Raw genomic sequence first — 16,818 nt, forward strand, 5'->3', positions numbered from 1 at the left:
GGCTCCGCGTGTGCGCTGCGGCTCCGGGGCCGCCTCCAGCCCCGCGGGGTCCCGGCCCCGGCTCCTTGCCCTTGTCCTCCCGATAGTTATTTACTGCCCCACGGCTCAGCGGACAGCCGGGGCTGCCGTGCCAAGGCCGAGCCGAGCCGGGCCGTGCGAGGCCGCCCCCAGCTCCCCTGCAGAGTCTGCGCCCCCCCCTTTCCGAAAGCCCGGGCTCGCCAGGGGACAGCCGGGGTGCAGGGCTTGGGGGCGGGAGGGACGGCGGGGCCGGGCAGGGGCCGGGGGAGCGGGAGAAAGGAGGGATCGCGGGAGGGACGAGTGGAGAGATGCTGGCGGAGGGGTGAGTGCGGAGGGCGGACGGAGGGAAGGCGGCACAGTGGGGCTGTGTCCCAGCCAGGCCCCAGGGACGCGGGGACGGCCCATCGGGGCCGCGACGCTCGGGTATCACAGCCTGGGCTCGGGATGCGCGGAGGAACCCGGCTTGGGGGACCCGGGCACCTCTGCAGCAGCAGGGCCGTGGCTCGGTGTGTGTCCGTGACCAGGGACACATAGCCCGGCCCGTGGGGAACGGTGCCGGCAGAGAGTCCCCTGCGAGGGAGGACGAAGGCAGGAGCCAGGGGTGTCCGCCTCGCCTGAAAGGTCTGGGGGCTGATGGGGCGCGGGGCCCAAACAGGGGACGGGGTTCCAGCGGATGTTTATTGCGGGGGTCGGGAAAGGTGGTGGAGCGGCAGGGACACGGCGATGCTCGGCTTCGGGGCCGCCCCGGGACTTGGGGGTTGCCGTCGTGGGGAATGCGCGAGTCATTGCCACGCTTTGCATTCCTCCGTGCCACCACAGGCTTCTGAGCCATCGGGCTACATCTTTTCGGGACGAAGCAGATGTGTGTCCACGGAGGATGAGGAAAAAGGGGGAGAGGTGTCCCAACCCTTCTTCCGCATCGAGCTCTTGGCGTTTTCTCACCGCAGAGCCGTTCCGGCGGAGAGGCGGCGGGTCAACCTCGACCTCTCCTCCCACCTGCTCGGGCGAAGTGTGAGCTGCGGGGAGCAGAACCTCTGGGCTCGATCCTAACAAACACACCCGTGCTCTGGACGAATGCAGAGCCAGGGCACAGCAGTGATGGCTAACGGCGGGGCTAGCAACCCCGCGTCGAGACTTGGATGCGCTTTGCAGCGCTCCGCCGATGCGGAGAGGTCGAGGAACGGGGACGTGCGTCCTCGGGATTTCTGTCAAATGCGACCTCTGGGCCCTTTTCGGGGTGCAGGAAAGGGGTCGACTCCGCTTGCTGCACAGTGCCGTGCCACTCTCTCCCTCGGGTGGGTTCTGTCCCTGCGGGGTCCCTGTCGCAGGGCAGACAGGGTTGGTTTCCCCCTCCATTGTCTCAGCTCCGCCCAGCGCCGTTCACGCGTGTGGGAATCCCGCGTGTCTGCGAGGCCAGGCAGGGGATGTGGGAGCGGGGCGGCGTGGTCTGCTCTCGGGGATTTGGGGTTTCGAGGCTTCAGCCCCGCCATTTGGCGAGGACCCGCTCCGCTGCCGCCCAGGTGACAACGATTCCCGGCGGGTCCTCTGTTCCTGGTAGACACCGCTCAGCCCCGACTCCGCCGGCCGGGTGGACAGGCCGAGGGACCGGTCCGCGCCCGGGCTGTCCCCGGCGTGGCGTCGCTTACAGCTGGGGTTTTATGTAAGGAGCAGGAAAGGAGAAAGGAATAAACCTGGGAAAACGGTGCGGACAACTAAGGCAGGGACTGCAACCCCAAACTCTGCTGGGGCGTTGGTTTCGGGTTTTTTCTTAATTTCCAGGGGGAATATTTTCTTTCCTCCTGGAGCAGAGGCTGTCCAAAGCCAAGCATACCGCGGGGAAGGGGCATCAGCGTCCCGCTCTCATCAGCCCTTGAGTTCCCGGAGGCGGCTTGGAGTTCGCACCCGCGGCTCCTCGCTTTCCTCCGATATTGCCCCGGGGTGCCCAAACGAAATCCCTTCCCCTCCTTCTTGTATTGCCGCCAGGTGAGCAGCGCGGGTCAGTACCGGGACTGTCTTCTCCGTGCCGTGTCCCCGAGCCCGCGACAGAAGCTGCCCCGGCCAGGAACCGCGCTGCCAACAGCAGCAGCAGCAAAGAAACAAAACACCGATCATGTCACGCTCTGCCCTTATGCCGTTAGCTGCAGGAACATATGCTCAAATATGTAAGAGTAGTCTAGATTTTTCTCTGCAAATATTTTTACCACATCCAAAGATAATATTTCAACAGAAGAATCAAGCCCCGCAGGCTACAGACAGGGCAGCTATATATAACCCGCTTGCTCACTCCGGCTCCCCGCGCATCGCTCGGGTTATGCAACCCCCACCGCGACGGTAGCCACCGGCGCGCCCCGCAGCTCCGCCCGCCCCGTCGGGGCAATTCCCCGGGACCTCGGTGCAGCTCTCCGCCCGGAGGAACCGGCACCGGGGCGCGGACCGAGACTAGTACTGGTACCCGGGCTGGGCCGGAGCCGGCGGGGCGGGCGCATCGCCTTGCCCCGCGCCTATGCGAAAGAAGGGCCCGGGGAACGCCGCGGCTCTGCGAGGGGCCGGGAGCGGGCGGTGAGTAGCGCCTCGTCCTCGCCGGGGCAGGGACGGGAACCGGGCGCGGCTCCCGGCCCAGACGGGCCGCGCAGGTGCTGCCGACGAAGCGGGCTGTCAAGCTGGGCTAAGCAGGAGCTCGCCTGCCGCCTCCTTCGTTGCTTTCCGTTTTCTCCGCTTTTTTTATTTTTTTTTAATTGGCGAAGGAAATGCTGGAATGCTGGCGGGCGCTTTGGGAGTTTGGTGGCCCAGGGCTAGGGGGGGTCCCATCCGAGCGAAGCGGCCGGCAGTACCTGCACCCGCTGCTCACCCTGACGTGCCCAGACCCCGCCTGTTGCGGCGGCTCAGACCGCGAGTCCCCGCGGCCACCGAGCCCCGAGGGTCGCCCCCAGCCCCGCAGTGCATGCGAGCTGGAGGAAAAGAGCTATCCCTTCTCTCGGTGCCGGACATCCGCAGCGTGACGCCGGGCTCGGCTCGGCTCGGCTCGGCTCTTCCCTTCCCGTCGGCCGGCTCCCGGCGCCGTGATTGACACCGGCGGCCCCTCCGCCCGCCCCGCAGCACATCCCATCCCTCCCCGGCGGCCGCTCGCCGTGCCCGGGAGGCGGGGAAGGGCCTCCCCAGCCCTTTGACACCGTCTCGGCAGGAGTTTCACTTCGCTTTCGCCGCCGTCGCCGCCACTTCTGCAGGCAAACACCCCCGGCTTCCATGTGACGCCTCCCAGCCACTGAATGGGGAAAGCGCCTATAAGGGAGACACTTTCCCTTCGTGCAGGAGAAAAGGAGGGGACGAGGGGGGCAGAAGCAGGAGGTGGCGGTTGAGGGGAAGGGAAGACAGAAAACGAATTAATAAATCGCAGGGAACGAATTGGGGAAGGCGGGGGATGGTGAGAAATGGACACCCCGGGAAAGAAATTCGTGGCATTATTTATTTGTTGCCCCCCGGTCCCGTCTCGCTGACAGAGCTCGGTCCGCCGTTGCGGTGCTCGGCGCTAGCTACGAAGGGTCCCAGGGAAGTTTCTTGCTCCCCAACGCCCTTCCCGGGGGGGCGAGGGTTTAGGTTGTTTTCTGTTGCATTTATTTTTTTTTTAAGTTTCCCTTCCCCACCCCTCCCCCCCCCCGTCTGGAAGGAGGGGGTCTCGTTCGCACCTCCCTGGATGGTGCGGTAGAAAGGAGGGGAGTTAGGGGGTGGGAGGGGGGGGGCTCGTGGTGGGAGGCTGCCGCGCCTGCTGCTCCTGCATTGGTGTCTCCCCTATGGACGAAAACAGCCCTCTGTCTCCCAAGGCAAATGCTTTCAGTATCGCCTCTCTGATTTCAGTCGCCGCCGCCGAGCAAGCAGGGAAAGGAGAGCTGGAGGAGCGCCGCGGCGGCCGCAGCGCGCCCGCCCGCCCCGGCTGCCGCCCTCAGAAGATGCACTTCAGCACCGTCACCAGGGACATGGAAGGTGAGTGCCGCGCTCGGCCCCGCAGGGCTGCGAGGACGGGACCGCCGGGCACCGCGTACCCGCGGGCTTTCACTCGGCCCGTGCCGGCGGCCGGGCCAGGGGCAGCGCACAGAACGCGGCCTGCCCGCGGAGCCGGTCGGGGGAGGCTTTGCCATTTCTCCCGGCACGCCTGGGCCCCTGTAGCCCTCCTTTAGAGAAAGGCATTGCCCGTGGGCCGGTAGCAGCTTTCGACGGCTCCGCCGCTGGGACTCGCGTCTTCTCGGAGGTGCTGAAAGCATCCCCCGACAGCGCCGGCCGTGCCTGAGGCACCGGCAGGCCGGGGCTCGGCTCCCACCGGCTCTGCAGCCCTGTCCGGCCTGGAGGGCTGCGTCAGAAATAACGCAAGAGACCCCCGGGACCTCGAGGAGACTATCAGCATCGGAGGGGATCCGCCGGGCGGCCTGTCATGTGCCGCAGGGCCCTCTCTCGGGCCGGCGGCCGAGGGCTGCACAACCGGGTTCGTCCCGGTGCTCCTCGGCGCGGACCCGGAGCTTTGCTCCGGTGCCAGCCTCTTCCTCTTTCTCGTCAAGGGATGGAAGGAATGGGGCATTGCCAAACCAGATCCGAATTCCTCTGTCAGCCGCAGCCCCGCGGCTCCAGAGTGAAGGACGTTACCTGCAGCGGCGTAGCTACACGGAAATAAGAGCCGATTTCTTTCTCTGAGTTTCCCCACTCCTCTATTTTTTTTTTCTCTCCTTTTTTTGGAGAGGGGGTGAAAGGAGGGAGTTTGCTTTGTCCCGAGTTGTGTGTGGCGAGGGAGGCCTGCAGAGATAGATAGCACGGGCTTTGCACCGCCGAGGCTCTTGGCAGACCTCTCGGGTTTGCAAAAGAAAAAAAAAAAAAAAAAAAAAAAAAAGAAGAAGAAGAAGAAAAAAAAGGAAAAAAAAAAAAAAAAAAAAGAAGCCTAGGCAGGCAGGCAGCGGGAGCAGCGAGCTCCCCGCCTGCCCCGGGGGGAGCGGGGCTGGGGCCAAGCAAAGCGGAAAGGGGGAGGCGCCCCGCTGGGCTGGGCGCGGGGCAGGAGAGGAGGCGGAGGGCACCCCGCGGAGCCGGTGCGGAGGCGGGGGCCGCGCGGAGCGGCGCGGAGCTGGGGGGAAAGCGGGAGCCGGAGCGGAGCCCTGACCGCTTGTTTTTGGAATGATTTCAGCTATCTCCAGCCCCTGGCTCACCCAGCTGTCCCATTTTTGCGATGTTGCAGCTTTCACGGCCAACAGCCTGAGCAGCCTGAACGCCTCCGGGGGGTACCACCTCTCCCCCTCCCCGGGGGACCCGTACGGACAGCATGAGCCGCCGCACTACGAGCCCTGCACGGCTCAGCAGCACCCGCACCCGCCGCCCCAGCCCCAGCACGGCTACCCTTTCGGCGGGGCGGCGGCGGCGGCGGCCGGGACCAACCCGCCGGCCCCAGGCCCCGAGCAGCCCGAGGGCGCCGGTGGAGCCGCTGCGGGGCCGGCCGCAGTCTCGGGCTGCTCTGCGGGGGCGGCCGCCGCGGCCAAGGCGCCGGTGAAGAAGAACCCGAAAGTGGCCAACGTGAGCGTCCAACTAGAGATGAAGGCGTTGTGGGACGAGTTCAACCAGCTGGGCACCGAGATGATCGTCACCAAGGCAGGCAGGTCAGTGCGGAGCTCCCGAGCGGCCCTGGCTCTCCAGCCGCTCCCTCCGGACCCGGGCACCCAGGCCAGTCGGGGCGGGAGAATCCGGTGCGAGTGGTTGAATTCGCAGTTTGGGGGGAGATTGAAGCTGCTGCCCAAGGGCGAGTCGCGGAGCGGCCCGGCCCGGCCCGGCGGTCGCCGTCATTTGATCCTTGCGCTTCTCCTGGGGCGAAATCTGCGAGCTCTTGCGGCCCGAAGGCCTCGGTGCTGCGGAAGAACGCGCGGCTGCTGCTGCGGGCGGATGGCGAAGGCGTGCGGAGGACGGCAGGCAGGGCACTGGGTTTCACTCCCGCTTAAAAGGGCGCTGTGCTCCTCCGGGCGCCTTCGGCTGTGACCCCACACGGGACTTTGATCCGCGTTCCCGGAGGACGGTGTGTGTTCCCGGGGCGGACAGCAACGATACGGGGGAAGGAAAAAAACAACACGCAAACCGTGCAAAACCTGCTAAATACATTCTTAGCACGGGCAGATGTTTTCCTTCCGGCGGAGACGCGAACAGACCCTAATTCTGCACCTTGAAACGCGTTCCAGGGCTGTTGCATTTCCCGATTATCGAGTAACGAGCCCGGCTGAACGCGGCTCCTCTCGGCTCTGCTCCGGCCGCCGCGGCGCGGTTCCGGGGCCGGGACCCCGCTCCTGGGCAGGGAACAAAGAAAGCGGCTGATGCGATCGCGTTAGGAACGAGCAAAACATATGGGGGGAAGAGGAGTCCCAATTACAGTTGTTAGTTACTGCATTTAATGGAGATCCCCGGGAAGCGCCGCGGTCGCGGCGGCTCGGGCAGAGCTACGAGGCTTTCCCCGCCAGGCTCCGGCAGAGCCGCGAATTGTCCGGGTTCTGAGTCTTCCCTTGGTTTAAAGCGATTCGGCGGGGGGGAGAAAAGAAAAACAAACAAATTAAGGAATCCCCCGTTGCTTGCTCTGAGTTCGCCCCGGGGCTGACTGCGGCGGGATGGCGGGTCGGGGGAGAGGGTCGGACTCCGCTCCGAACGGTCTGGCTGTGACCGCGGCCGTGCGCTCCCGCTCTCCCGTCAGCGATTTTGAGGGTCCCGAAAGTTTAAAAAAAAAAAAACCAAAACAACCCAAAAAACCCCCATAGTTACATGTACGCAGTGGCCTTTTAAGTTTTAAGTTTGGTGTTTTGTTTTTTTTTTTAATATTAGCAATTTCCTAAAATGAAGCAATCACCGTGGTGCCCGGTGCAGAAGCAGCCGGCGCTGCGTTGCGGGACCGGGCGGAATTTCCCGCAGACGGTGCCTGCCCCGGCGCCGGGTCGCACAGCCCCGCTGTCTCCGGCCCCGGCCCCTGAGCCCGGCGCCGGGCTCGGCGTTGCTTTCCTTAGCGGAAAAGGTCGTTCAGGCTCCAGGCGGAGGCTCTCTGCAAACAGGAGTTCTTCGATCTGGCTTTCTTAGCTCTCCAAGAGTGAAAAGATTGCAAATATCCCATTTCTAAAGGCTTCAGAAATTAACCAATTCGAATCGAATCGAGGGCTTTTCTCCCACCCTTTTCTTCGTTTAGTTTGTGACACAGTCGAAACTCCAGACAAGCGAGTAAAAACAGGAGAAAACGAGGTACAACCAGCAGGAAAAGGCTCGGGGAAGGCGCTGCAAAGTCTATTCTCTTCCAGCACCTCTGGGCTGGCCCTGCTGTTTGTCTAGATGGGTCTTATCATCTCAGGTTGTTTGTTTTAAAACTAAGTTTTAGAACAAGAAACACCGGAATTGGAGCTAATGGGGGCTTTTACATGTTTAAAAATAATAATAACAGAAGGAGCGACTGAAAACGTCCTCCAGAGTTAGCTGAAGCCTTACGGAGAGGGAGCCGTAGCTGCCCGATGACGATGCAGCCCGGCAGCGCTGGGCCCGCTGTGGAAGAGCTGCGGAGCCAGAGGCGCGCTGACCCATCGCCCCTCGGAGGGGGGAAGGGGCACAGAACAACAGGTCCGGCCGTGTGCCCCGAGAACGAGCCGGGGGGGGCTCTCTGTGTCCGGGTTTGATCGGGCTTTGGTTTTTCAACGGCCGCAAACACCCTTGGTTTACTATTCTATAAAACAAAACGAAGCCACTTCTTCGGCGTGTCCCGCCGGGGAGCTGCGGGCGAGGCCCTGGTCCCCGTGTGTGCAGATGCAGGAGGGAGGGACGGGTGGACCGTCCCGGCCCCTTCCCTTAGCCCACCGCCGGTCGCTTTTGTACTGCAGCCCCCTGAAGGAATCGTGCCCTCCCTGAGCGTGGGATCCACGTTTCGCCTTAGCTTTGGGTCCCCGGGGGCCTGCGCGGGGAAAAACCGGGGGAGCAGCCGCGGGGCCTGGCCTGCCCAGCTCCGGAGCCCTGGGCTCCTTTCCGCTCCCCGTTTCGTTCCACGAAGGTGCGGGCAGCGGGAGCCCGACCGGGCTCTGGCAATGAAGCAGATCAGGGACGGGGCTTTCTGGGACATCCCCGTTGCCCTCCAGCCCTTGCCCGGCGAGAGGGAGCGTTTGCCCCTCCGGCCTGGGAGAGGTCTCCCGCTGGCCCTCGGGGCTGTTGCTGTAACCACTGCTTTCAAACGGGCGCAGTTTGGTGGGTACAGAAGCTGCACAGGTGGGAACTCGATCAGCTCGTGTCGTTTGCCAGAGTTTTTAGATTTGATCCCCACGGGCTGCCTGAGACTCCTGAGCTTGAGTGCGGGTCCGCAGACAGGGTAATGCCTTGCATTTGCCTCCAGTCAGGTCAGCTAAAATGATGGGGAAACCACGGGGAAGAAATTATTTTCACTTGATCTCTCCATAGCAAAGGCCGAGGATGCTCTTGTTTCCCCTGTCCTCTCCGTTCCACCTCAGTGGGGGTCCTCTCCGTTCCACCTCAGTGGGGCATTTCGTGTGTCTGACATGAATGCTCCCGGAGCCAGGGGGAGAGGCAGGACCCCCTGGATCGCCTTGCGGGATGCTGCCGAGGGCTGGGGAACACGGCAGCTCATCTCCCCAGGCAGCTTGGGTGTATCTGCCTCTTCCTCCGGCCAGCGGTTTCTGCGAGGGGACTTATCATCACAGCTGGGAGGGTATTGGAGCAGCTGGAGGGGAAGAGACCCGTGCCGGCCCCTCGGGGCTCCCTGCTGCTCCTCAATGTAGCACTTCTCTCTCCTCTCTGTGCCAGGCGCATGTTCCCCACCTTCCAGGTGAAGATATTTGGGATGGACCCTATGGCTGACTACATGCTCCTCATGGATTTCGTCCCGGTGGATGACAAGCGCTACCGGCAAGTAACAAATCCCTGGCCTGTCTCACGGTTCTTGGAGCCACAGGGGCTGGTGGGTCACTGCCCACCCTCTGCTCCTGTCCTCTGGGGGTTCAGGGATGTGCCCCTGAGCATGACGCCTGTTGGTGTGAGACAGGGAGGGGACAGGGGATGCGACTGACCTGGGGTCTCTTTCACACCCTTGCAACGAGTCTGGGGCCAGGAGTGGCTGCCCGGGACCGCAGGGCCCCCTCAGCCTCCACACCAGCCTCACAGGCGGCCGGGGCCAGACCAGCATGGGCAGAAGGGCAGGTTTCCACAGGGCACAGGGCAGGAGCTGCCTTGTCCTGCCCAGAAAAGCTCTCCTTGTCGTACTGCTACACATCTCCACCGGCAAACACCCTTTGCCACTTAACAAAAATCCCCTCGGTGCTCCTTGAATGCTGTAGCCCCTCAGCGCATGTCCCGAAGCCGTGCCGTGCCTGCTGGGGAGCTCCCTGGGCGCTTGGGTGAAGAGAGTGGGTTTTGTGCTCTGGAAAGGCACCAGCCAGCCAAGCCACAAAACTCTGCCCTTGTTTCCAGCGGCAGTGTAGGAAGCCTTGGAAACTGTCGACTTACAAGGCAGTGATGCGGTCTGGTTTACGACCCCTTTAATTTTAAGACAGTGAAAAGCGCATTATGTATTTAGCTTCAGATCAAGACGCCGAGCAGGCAGCCCGCATAGGAATCGCAGGGTCCAATATATAAATATTTAGACAGATATCCAAATTCTCAGGGCGTCCTAGAAATGTTTGCTTGTCAAGGGAAGTAGGATATATAACATCCAATTGAGTATATCTTTAAAAAGTAATGTTTCTGCTCAAGTCCAATGGTGTCTAATTCCCCCTGTGCAAACACTGGCTTTTAAAGTAAACACGTGTATAGAAGATTGGTTTCTCTGTTTTAAATGTTACTGTTGAATATGTACTTTGAAAGAATGAAACGAGACTGCTAAATTCTGAACCTGCTATTAATCTACACACAACTTTCCACTCTTCACTTAAAGCGAGAATATTACTGTATAGAGGGCTTTTTTCCACCTTTTTTTTTAGAGGAACGGGGAGACTTTTGTGGCTTCTCTCCCAAATCTACACGGGTAGCTATAAATTTCCTCCATCCTGCAGATTTCTCTCACGACAGTTCCATCGCTGACTTGGTAAAATAGTATATCCCCTCTGCAGCAATTCTGGCTGCGGAAAAGAGCTCGTTCCTCTCGTGGGAAGCGGGAGTGATGGAGAGGCGGCGCTTCCCACTCGGTGGGCCGGGGAGACCGGTCCGGGCCGGGTTCTGCGGGGCGCGGGTGCTGCAGGGACGCGGGCGGGAGCCCCCCGGGCCGCGGCTGAGGGTGCCTTCCCCTCCGCAGGTACGCCTTCCACAGCTCCTCCTGGCTGGTGGCTGGCAAAGCCGACCCCGCCACCCCCGGGAGAGTCCATTACCACCCGGACTCTCCGGCCAAAGGGGCGCAGTGGATGAAGCAGATCGTTTCCTTCGATAAGCTCAAGCTGACCAACAATTTGCTGGATGACAACGGGCATGTAAGTGTTCCCGGGTAAAAATGTCCAACACGGGGCTGCACGGGGTGGGAACTCCCCGCGCTGTGATTCCCGTGGGGTGACCCTGCCCGCGCCCTCCCCGGGGGCTCTGCCCCAGCCCCGCGGCTGTCCCGGGCAGTGGAGCCGGCAGGGCCGGGGCTGCGCCCTCCTCTCTCCATGCTCCGTCTGGATCAGTTATTGTCTCCTTGCTCGTTTTATCATTCAGATCATTTTGAACTCCATGCACAGATACCAGCCGCGTTTTCACGTGGTCTACGTGGACCCCCGGAAAGACAGCGAGAAGTACGCGGAGGAGAACTTCAAAACTTTCGTCTTCGAGGAGACGCGCTTCACGGCAGTGACCGCCTACCAGAACCACCGGGTGAGGCAGCAGCGGAGCTCGGGGCAGCAGAAAGCGGGGTTGGGGTCGCCCCGGAGGTACCACGGGTGCGGATGCATCCGGTGCTGGCTCAGCCCCTTCGTCCGGCTCCGGGGCTGGAGGCCGGGCTGCGGGTGCCCGGCGGCGGCGGGGATGGCTGGGGGGTGTTCCCGCCTTCTCCCCATCTGCTAAACCCATTCCGGGCAGCGCTAGGAACCCGATAGCCGGGGAGCTGCGCGGAACTGCTTCGGTGTACGCCGAGGAAGCGACGTGGGCTCTAGCCCCATCGCCAGCTTCCCCCCGCCCGGGGGACCTCATTACCTATGTAAAGCCGAGAGCGGGACTAGTGGGGAAACTACAGGCTTCCCGCTGCGAAATGTCACTCACAATTTGTTTGGATAAATCTGCGATTTTACTGCTTTAAGTTCGTAGCGGTCTGTCTCTCCTCAAAATACGTTAAAAACGAAACAAAACGAAAAACAACTCCCCCACCCCAATCTAATGCAGATCTCTGGGCAGCAGTTAATCCAATTGCTCCTTCAAATCGCATCAGTGTAATGTAAAGAGCAGGAATCCCAGCAGCGAGTGGAAATACGATTTCATAGCGAGGGCTTTTCAGCGCTGCTCCGAACGGCCCCGCTCCGCGGCGATGCCGCACAGGCCGGGGCTGTGTCCCGGGGCTGTCCCTGAGCACCGGCGCAAGTGTCACCCTCTGCAGTGGCTCCGAGCTAATTGACCTGAGCTCTCTCCGGGATGCTGCGGTCGGGCCGCACCTCGCCCCGGTGGAGGCGGCGAGGCCGCAGAAAGGCTGTGCCTTTAAGGGGCTCTGGAGTCCCTCCCCGGCTGGCATTTGCCTGATGGCTCCGGACAGCTGCTCTTTCTCTCCTGCTTTCTATCAGTTTGACCTCTAAGGCTGGAACTGTCACTGAGGGGCTTAAAGTTTGTTTTTCAACCCATTCCGGAAACTCACAATCACATACTTTATCCGTGGATTTGCTTAAATATAGAAAATGTCCTGCCTTCTCCCTGGCGAATTAAATAAATACATAAGTATGATTTATCCAGTGATTTGTCTTAACTGCTCCAGTGGCGACCCATATAATGTGGCATTTTCTTACAAGTGCATTTAGTCAGATTTTGCAGCCGACTCAGACTGCCTCTCCCTTCACCTTGAACTCATATTAGGTAGCATGTTAGCCCGCATTTTCTAGCAGAGGGAAAGCACATGTTTGTGCTCTGTGGCAGAGAACACCCTGGCTCCACCAGCCACCTGGATCCCCTCTGTTACACCAAGCACTGCTTAGTCCCAAAGCCTGCCCAGGGACACACTCACTGTTTGGCCAGGGAGCCCTGTGTGCTGCTTTGAGACATTTTCCCACTTCTTCTTACAGATCACGCAGTTGAAGATTGCAAGCAACCCTTTTGCCAAGGGATTCAGAGACTGTGACCCTGAGGACTGGTAAGGCTATGCTTTTATTGGTTATAGCAATACCCCACTCACCCTATTTCACATGTATCTGCCCAGCTTACATTTGCACAAGGGTTTCATGGAGGGGGACACCATATTGGGCCCCATTTGCCAGCTGCAGCTCAAAGAGACGACACTCAAATTGTTCATTCTGTTGGACCATCGGCTCTGTATCACTTCTCCCCTTCCTCTTCCAGGCCCAGGAACCACAGGCCAGGGCCTCTTCCTCTCATGAGTGCTTTTGCCAGATCCCGGAATCCAGTCTCTTCCCCAGCCCACCAGAACGGGACAGAGAAAGGTGAGAGCCCTCAGTGGCCAGGCCAGCCCATCTCCCAGGCCCTGTTGGCCTGCACAGCCCGTGCATGCATGCTTGGGGCCAGCCTTGCTCACCGAGCTGGTGCTCAGCCCCATTGCTAATGAGCTTTGTGCTATCGCTTATTTTTAAAAGAAAAATACCTGCCTTTATAGCCTAACTTATTCTTCCTTGGACGACAACATTTGCTGTTGTGTGCTTAAGAAAATTTGCTGCTTTGAAAAACACTGCCCCTTGCCTTTAGTGTCCCATTTTCGACTTTTTAGCAACAAACTCAGCTTTTCAGCTAGAGATGCAGTGCTGGCCACAGGTTCCTGCTCGCATTGCCCTTTTAATGCGCCTCGGCAGTGCGTGTAGGGCCAACCCACTCCATTCAGGAGCTGCAGTCAGGTCGAACAGCACCTCTGCCCATTGACTGCTTTTCCATTACCCAGAGCAAACAACTGCAAAGACAACCGAAGGCCTTTCTTCCAACGCACACCGGGCCTGCAAAATAAAGGGAAGTCTGTATTTGTTTAGTGTTACACAATTGCAAAAATGTCAGGCGTGTACCAGCTTGTCAGTCAACTCAACTCCATTTATCGCAGTCAGAAGGTCCCGTCCCGCCAGCCCCGTTCCTGCCGCATGCCGCCGCCGCACGCCCCGCTCTTCCCTTCGCGGCCTCTTCCCGGTGTGTGCGGATGCGCTCCCGCGGGCGCGGCCGCTCTGACTCTGTTGCCCCCGCAGATGCAGCCGAGAGCCGGCGGGAGTTCGAGCGGGAGGCCGGCGGGACGGCGCTGCACCAGGCCGAGGCCGCGCACCAGCAGCTCATGTCCCGCGTGCTCAGCCCGGCGCTGCCGGGCGGAGGCGGCGGGCTGGTGCCGCTGGCCGGGGCGGGCGGCGGCCGGCCCAGCCCGCCGCACCACGAACTGCGCCTGGAGCCCGCCGCGTCCGAGCCGCTGCACCACCATCCCTACAAGTACCCGCCGGCGGCGGCCGCCGCCTACGACCACTACCTGGGGGCGAAGAGCCGGCCCGCCCCCTACCCCCTCCCCAGCATCCGCGGGCACAGCTACCACCACCATCATCACCACCACATGAACGCGGCGGCTGCGGCGGCGGCGGCCGCCAACATGTACTCGCCGGCCGGGGCACCCGCCGGCTACGACTACGGGCCCCGGTAACGGGGCACCGGCGGCACGAGAGACACCGCCCTCCCCCTTCCCGCCTTTCCCCCACCGCCGCCTTACGAGTGAGCTGATTGGCCAGCGTGACCTGATCGACAGCCAGACAGCCCAATCGCCGGCAGCCGCGCCCCGCCCTGTGGGGGCTGTGAGGGCGGCGGTGCCGGGAGCTCCATCGCGGTGTGACCCGCGGCTGCACTTTGATAAATGAAGCCATATGTCCTTATCTCTCTGTTCCCCCGCGCCTCCCTTCGTGCCGGGCACCGAGGACCGTCGGGCGGCTGGGATACGGTGGGAGGACGGTGAGGCGGCAGCGGTGAAGTGACTTATCTTCTCTCACTCGCCCGCCGGGCCTTCTGCTGGAGGTTTGGTGTTGGCGGTGCCCCCGGGCCTGTACGTGAGCACCGAGCGGGGCCTGTGGGCCGGCCCTGGGCCGTGTGTCGTCCTGCACTTGTCGGTGTCAGTCTGTCCCAAGCCGGGGCACACCGGGGGCTGGTTCACAGGTGGCTCAGGTGGTTCTTTGAGGAGATTCCTGGGGAAGCAGAGTTTAGTTTAAGGGAGTGCTTTGAATCCTCACTGCCAGAACAAATTGCCCACTTCTCCTCCGGCCCTGACCCATTTGTAAGTTTTGGGGTTCACTGGGATGCCTTAAGCAAAGCAGCATTTTCTGGGGCTGTTGAGAAGGGCCTATGGCCAAGAGCACAGACACGTGCAGCTGTGTTTGTATCTTGTTTTCCCAACAATACCTGCAAAGGTTTAAAAACCAGCTGGGGGTGGGGGGATATCTGCAGATTTCAGGCTGTGTGTTTCCCACCTGCTTCCCAGGCAGCCTCACACAATTATGCCTTCCTGCATCCTTTCCTGAGCTCTTGAATACTCTCTCATGGAGGTGCCTTTTAAAGGGACTTCAGGGTTTTTTTTCTGACTACTTCGCCCCTTATATTTGGCTGACCCAAACTGCAGTAGTTCTAAAGCATCTATTCTGCATTACCTGCTTGCTGCATCTTCCCTCTTAATGCTGGTAAGTACTTTTTCTTTTTCCTTTAGTATCTTCATTCAGTAGTTATTCCTTACTGCTAAAAAGATGGCCCTGCTCATCAGAGTTCTCCAGTGATGTGTTTTGAATAGTTGGCTTGTGTTTTTGTCAGATGCTCACCGAAGGCAGTCCCTTTGTGTTCAGAGAAGGTATTGAGCAGCTCCTCAGCTGTGTTGGTATACAGTATTATGAACACTTTCCTGATTCTTCCACATGACTCCATTAAAAGATGGGGGCTGTTTCTTTTAAAGTCATCTATTCATCCATGTTTGTGCATTTTCATTATAAACTCTTTAAAACATGTTCTTTCCCTTGTGCAGGTGGCAGTGTTAATAGCAATGTTTATTTTGTCTCTGGCAGTGGGCTTAGGGCTTCCAAAACCTTTTTGGAAAGGTTTAAGAAGGGATACAGACTACCATGAATATTTTATGTATTTTTTTTCTGTTAAAAAAATATATCTGGATCCATAAAAAAAACTTGTGCAAGAAATATGTATTTTATTTGACATTTGCAGTGAATTGTGAGATTCTTAATGTCTGACTAAAGCATAATGTTCTCAGAAAGGTTGATGTAAAATAGCCTTGTGCTTATTATTAGTCAGTGGGAAATGGCTCTCGGATGTGCTCTGTTGCTGTTGCTTTGCCGCTGTTATTTCAGAGGTTTCAGTATGATTTGTTATCTGTAAACTGATTAGTGCCAAAGCTTTGGTCAAATGTTTAATGAAGTTGTTATATTTATTATTTCCTTCAAAGATTATACAAACCCTTTTTTTTCTCGATAGTTGCAGTGTAGGAAAAAAAAAGTGAAGACAACCAAAGAATCATATCTGCAAAGTGTAGATACATGTAGATATTTGTAGATATATGTAGATAATCTTATTTCATTTCAATTGAAAAGACATTGGACAGTGACATTTATAAATATTTTTTCTCTTCTTTCTTTCCTTCATTTCTTGTTTGATTCTTTGTGTATATTTGTCAGTTTGTCTGCCCTGAGGTCTAAGCCTCCCCTACAAAATGCAGTTATTTAAATAAGGAGAGTCCTTAGTCTGAGCAAACAGTGGCTCTCCATAGGTGATTGTTCCTTCCCTTCTGTCCGTGGTTGCTGCAGGTGCCCATGGTTGTGCTAATCTATCACAATACAACAGTGTGCAAGGTTGGGGTTCCCAGGTGAAAACAGATCTGTTTGGATTGGTGAGCACCTGTTCTCTTTAAGCACACACAGAGTGACCCAAGGTGCCAGCACTAAATGTGCCTTTAATGAAAATGGATCAAGGCTCCTTGCCTTGACTGTAGGAATTTCAATTTTATATTTGTTAGAAGAAGAGAAAATCACAGCTTCAAGCTATGGCTGTGGGTAGAGGGCCCTCAGGATCACCATCTGTGTTGTGTGCTAAAGAACCACTGCAGAGGTCCTGAGGCTGAATGGGAAGGAGAACATGCAGCTGTGTCAAGCCCACAGTCTGAGCTATGAAAATGGTATTTCTAACCATGCATTTAGTCCATCAGCATGCAAGGTGCTTACACATGTTCACATTGAAGCACATTAGCAGTCCTGTTCATGTTGTGTTTTAATCCTTAAATCAAGATTCTTCAGGGCTTTGACTGGTGTCCCTCCTTCCATAACAATGTCTCTCTCACTGGATGGGAGTGTTACAGATATGGGAAACAGAAAGGGTCATTTTTCTATCCAGAAAAAATCCACTTCAAATAAATAAAACCCCATAATGCTGCAGATTGACCAGTTTTGAAAATCACAGAAAATTTGTAACACTTTAATGTCATATGACCTGTCAGCCTGTTAGTTAGGACAAATCATGTATAGGCCATGCACTGTCTGTGTATTGTAGATTGATTTGGGGAATGACTTTGTATGATGTGATTTCGTGTCTGGTTAAACTTCACTGAGCCCACGCTGTCACCAAGGGCACACTCTAGGACAGAAGGCAGCCACATTTCCAGGCAAAACTTCCACTTGTGGGTGCCTCAGGTCACAC

General features: G+C 58.5%; 1 protein-coding gene across 1 annotated transcript; it reads left to right on the forward strand.

The window, feature by feature from the left end:
• Positions 1-3,764: 3,764 nt before the first annotated feature.
• On the forward strand, positions 3,765-15,770 carry TBX1 (T-box transcription factor 1). Its single transcript, XM_063173324.1, has 8 exons — positions 3,765-3,996; positions 5,231-5,645; positions 8,812-8,913; positions 10,295-10,466; positions 10,690-10,845; positions 12,234-12,301; positions 12,508-12,608; positions 13,350-15,770. Exons 1-8 carry the CDS (start codon positions 3,807-3,809, stop codon positions 13,784-13,786), a joined length of 1,641 nt encoding a protein of 546 aa, XP_063029394.1. The 5' UTR covers positions 3,765-3,806; the 3' UTR covers positions 13,787-15,770.
• The last annotated feature ends 1,048 nt before the right edge of the window (positions 15,771-16,818 follow it).

The sequence above is a fragment of the Melospiza melodia genome, chromosome 20 (assembly GCF_035770615.1).
Source record: "Melospiza melodia melodia isolate bMelMel2 chromosome 20, bMelMel2.pri, whole genome shotgun sequence".
In the NCBI taxonomy this organism is placed as follows: Eukaryota; Metazoa; Chordata; class Aves; order Passeriformes; family Passerellidae; genus Melospiza; species Melospiza melodia.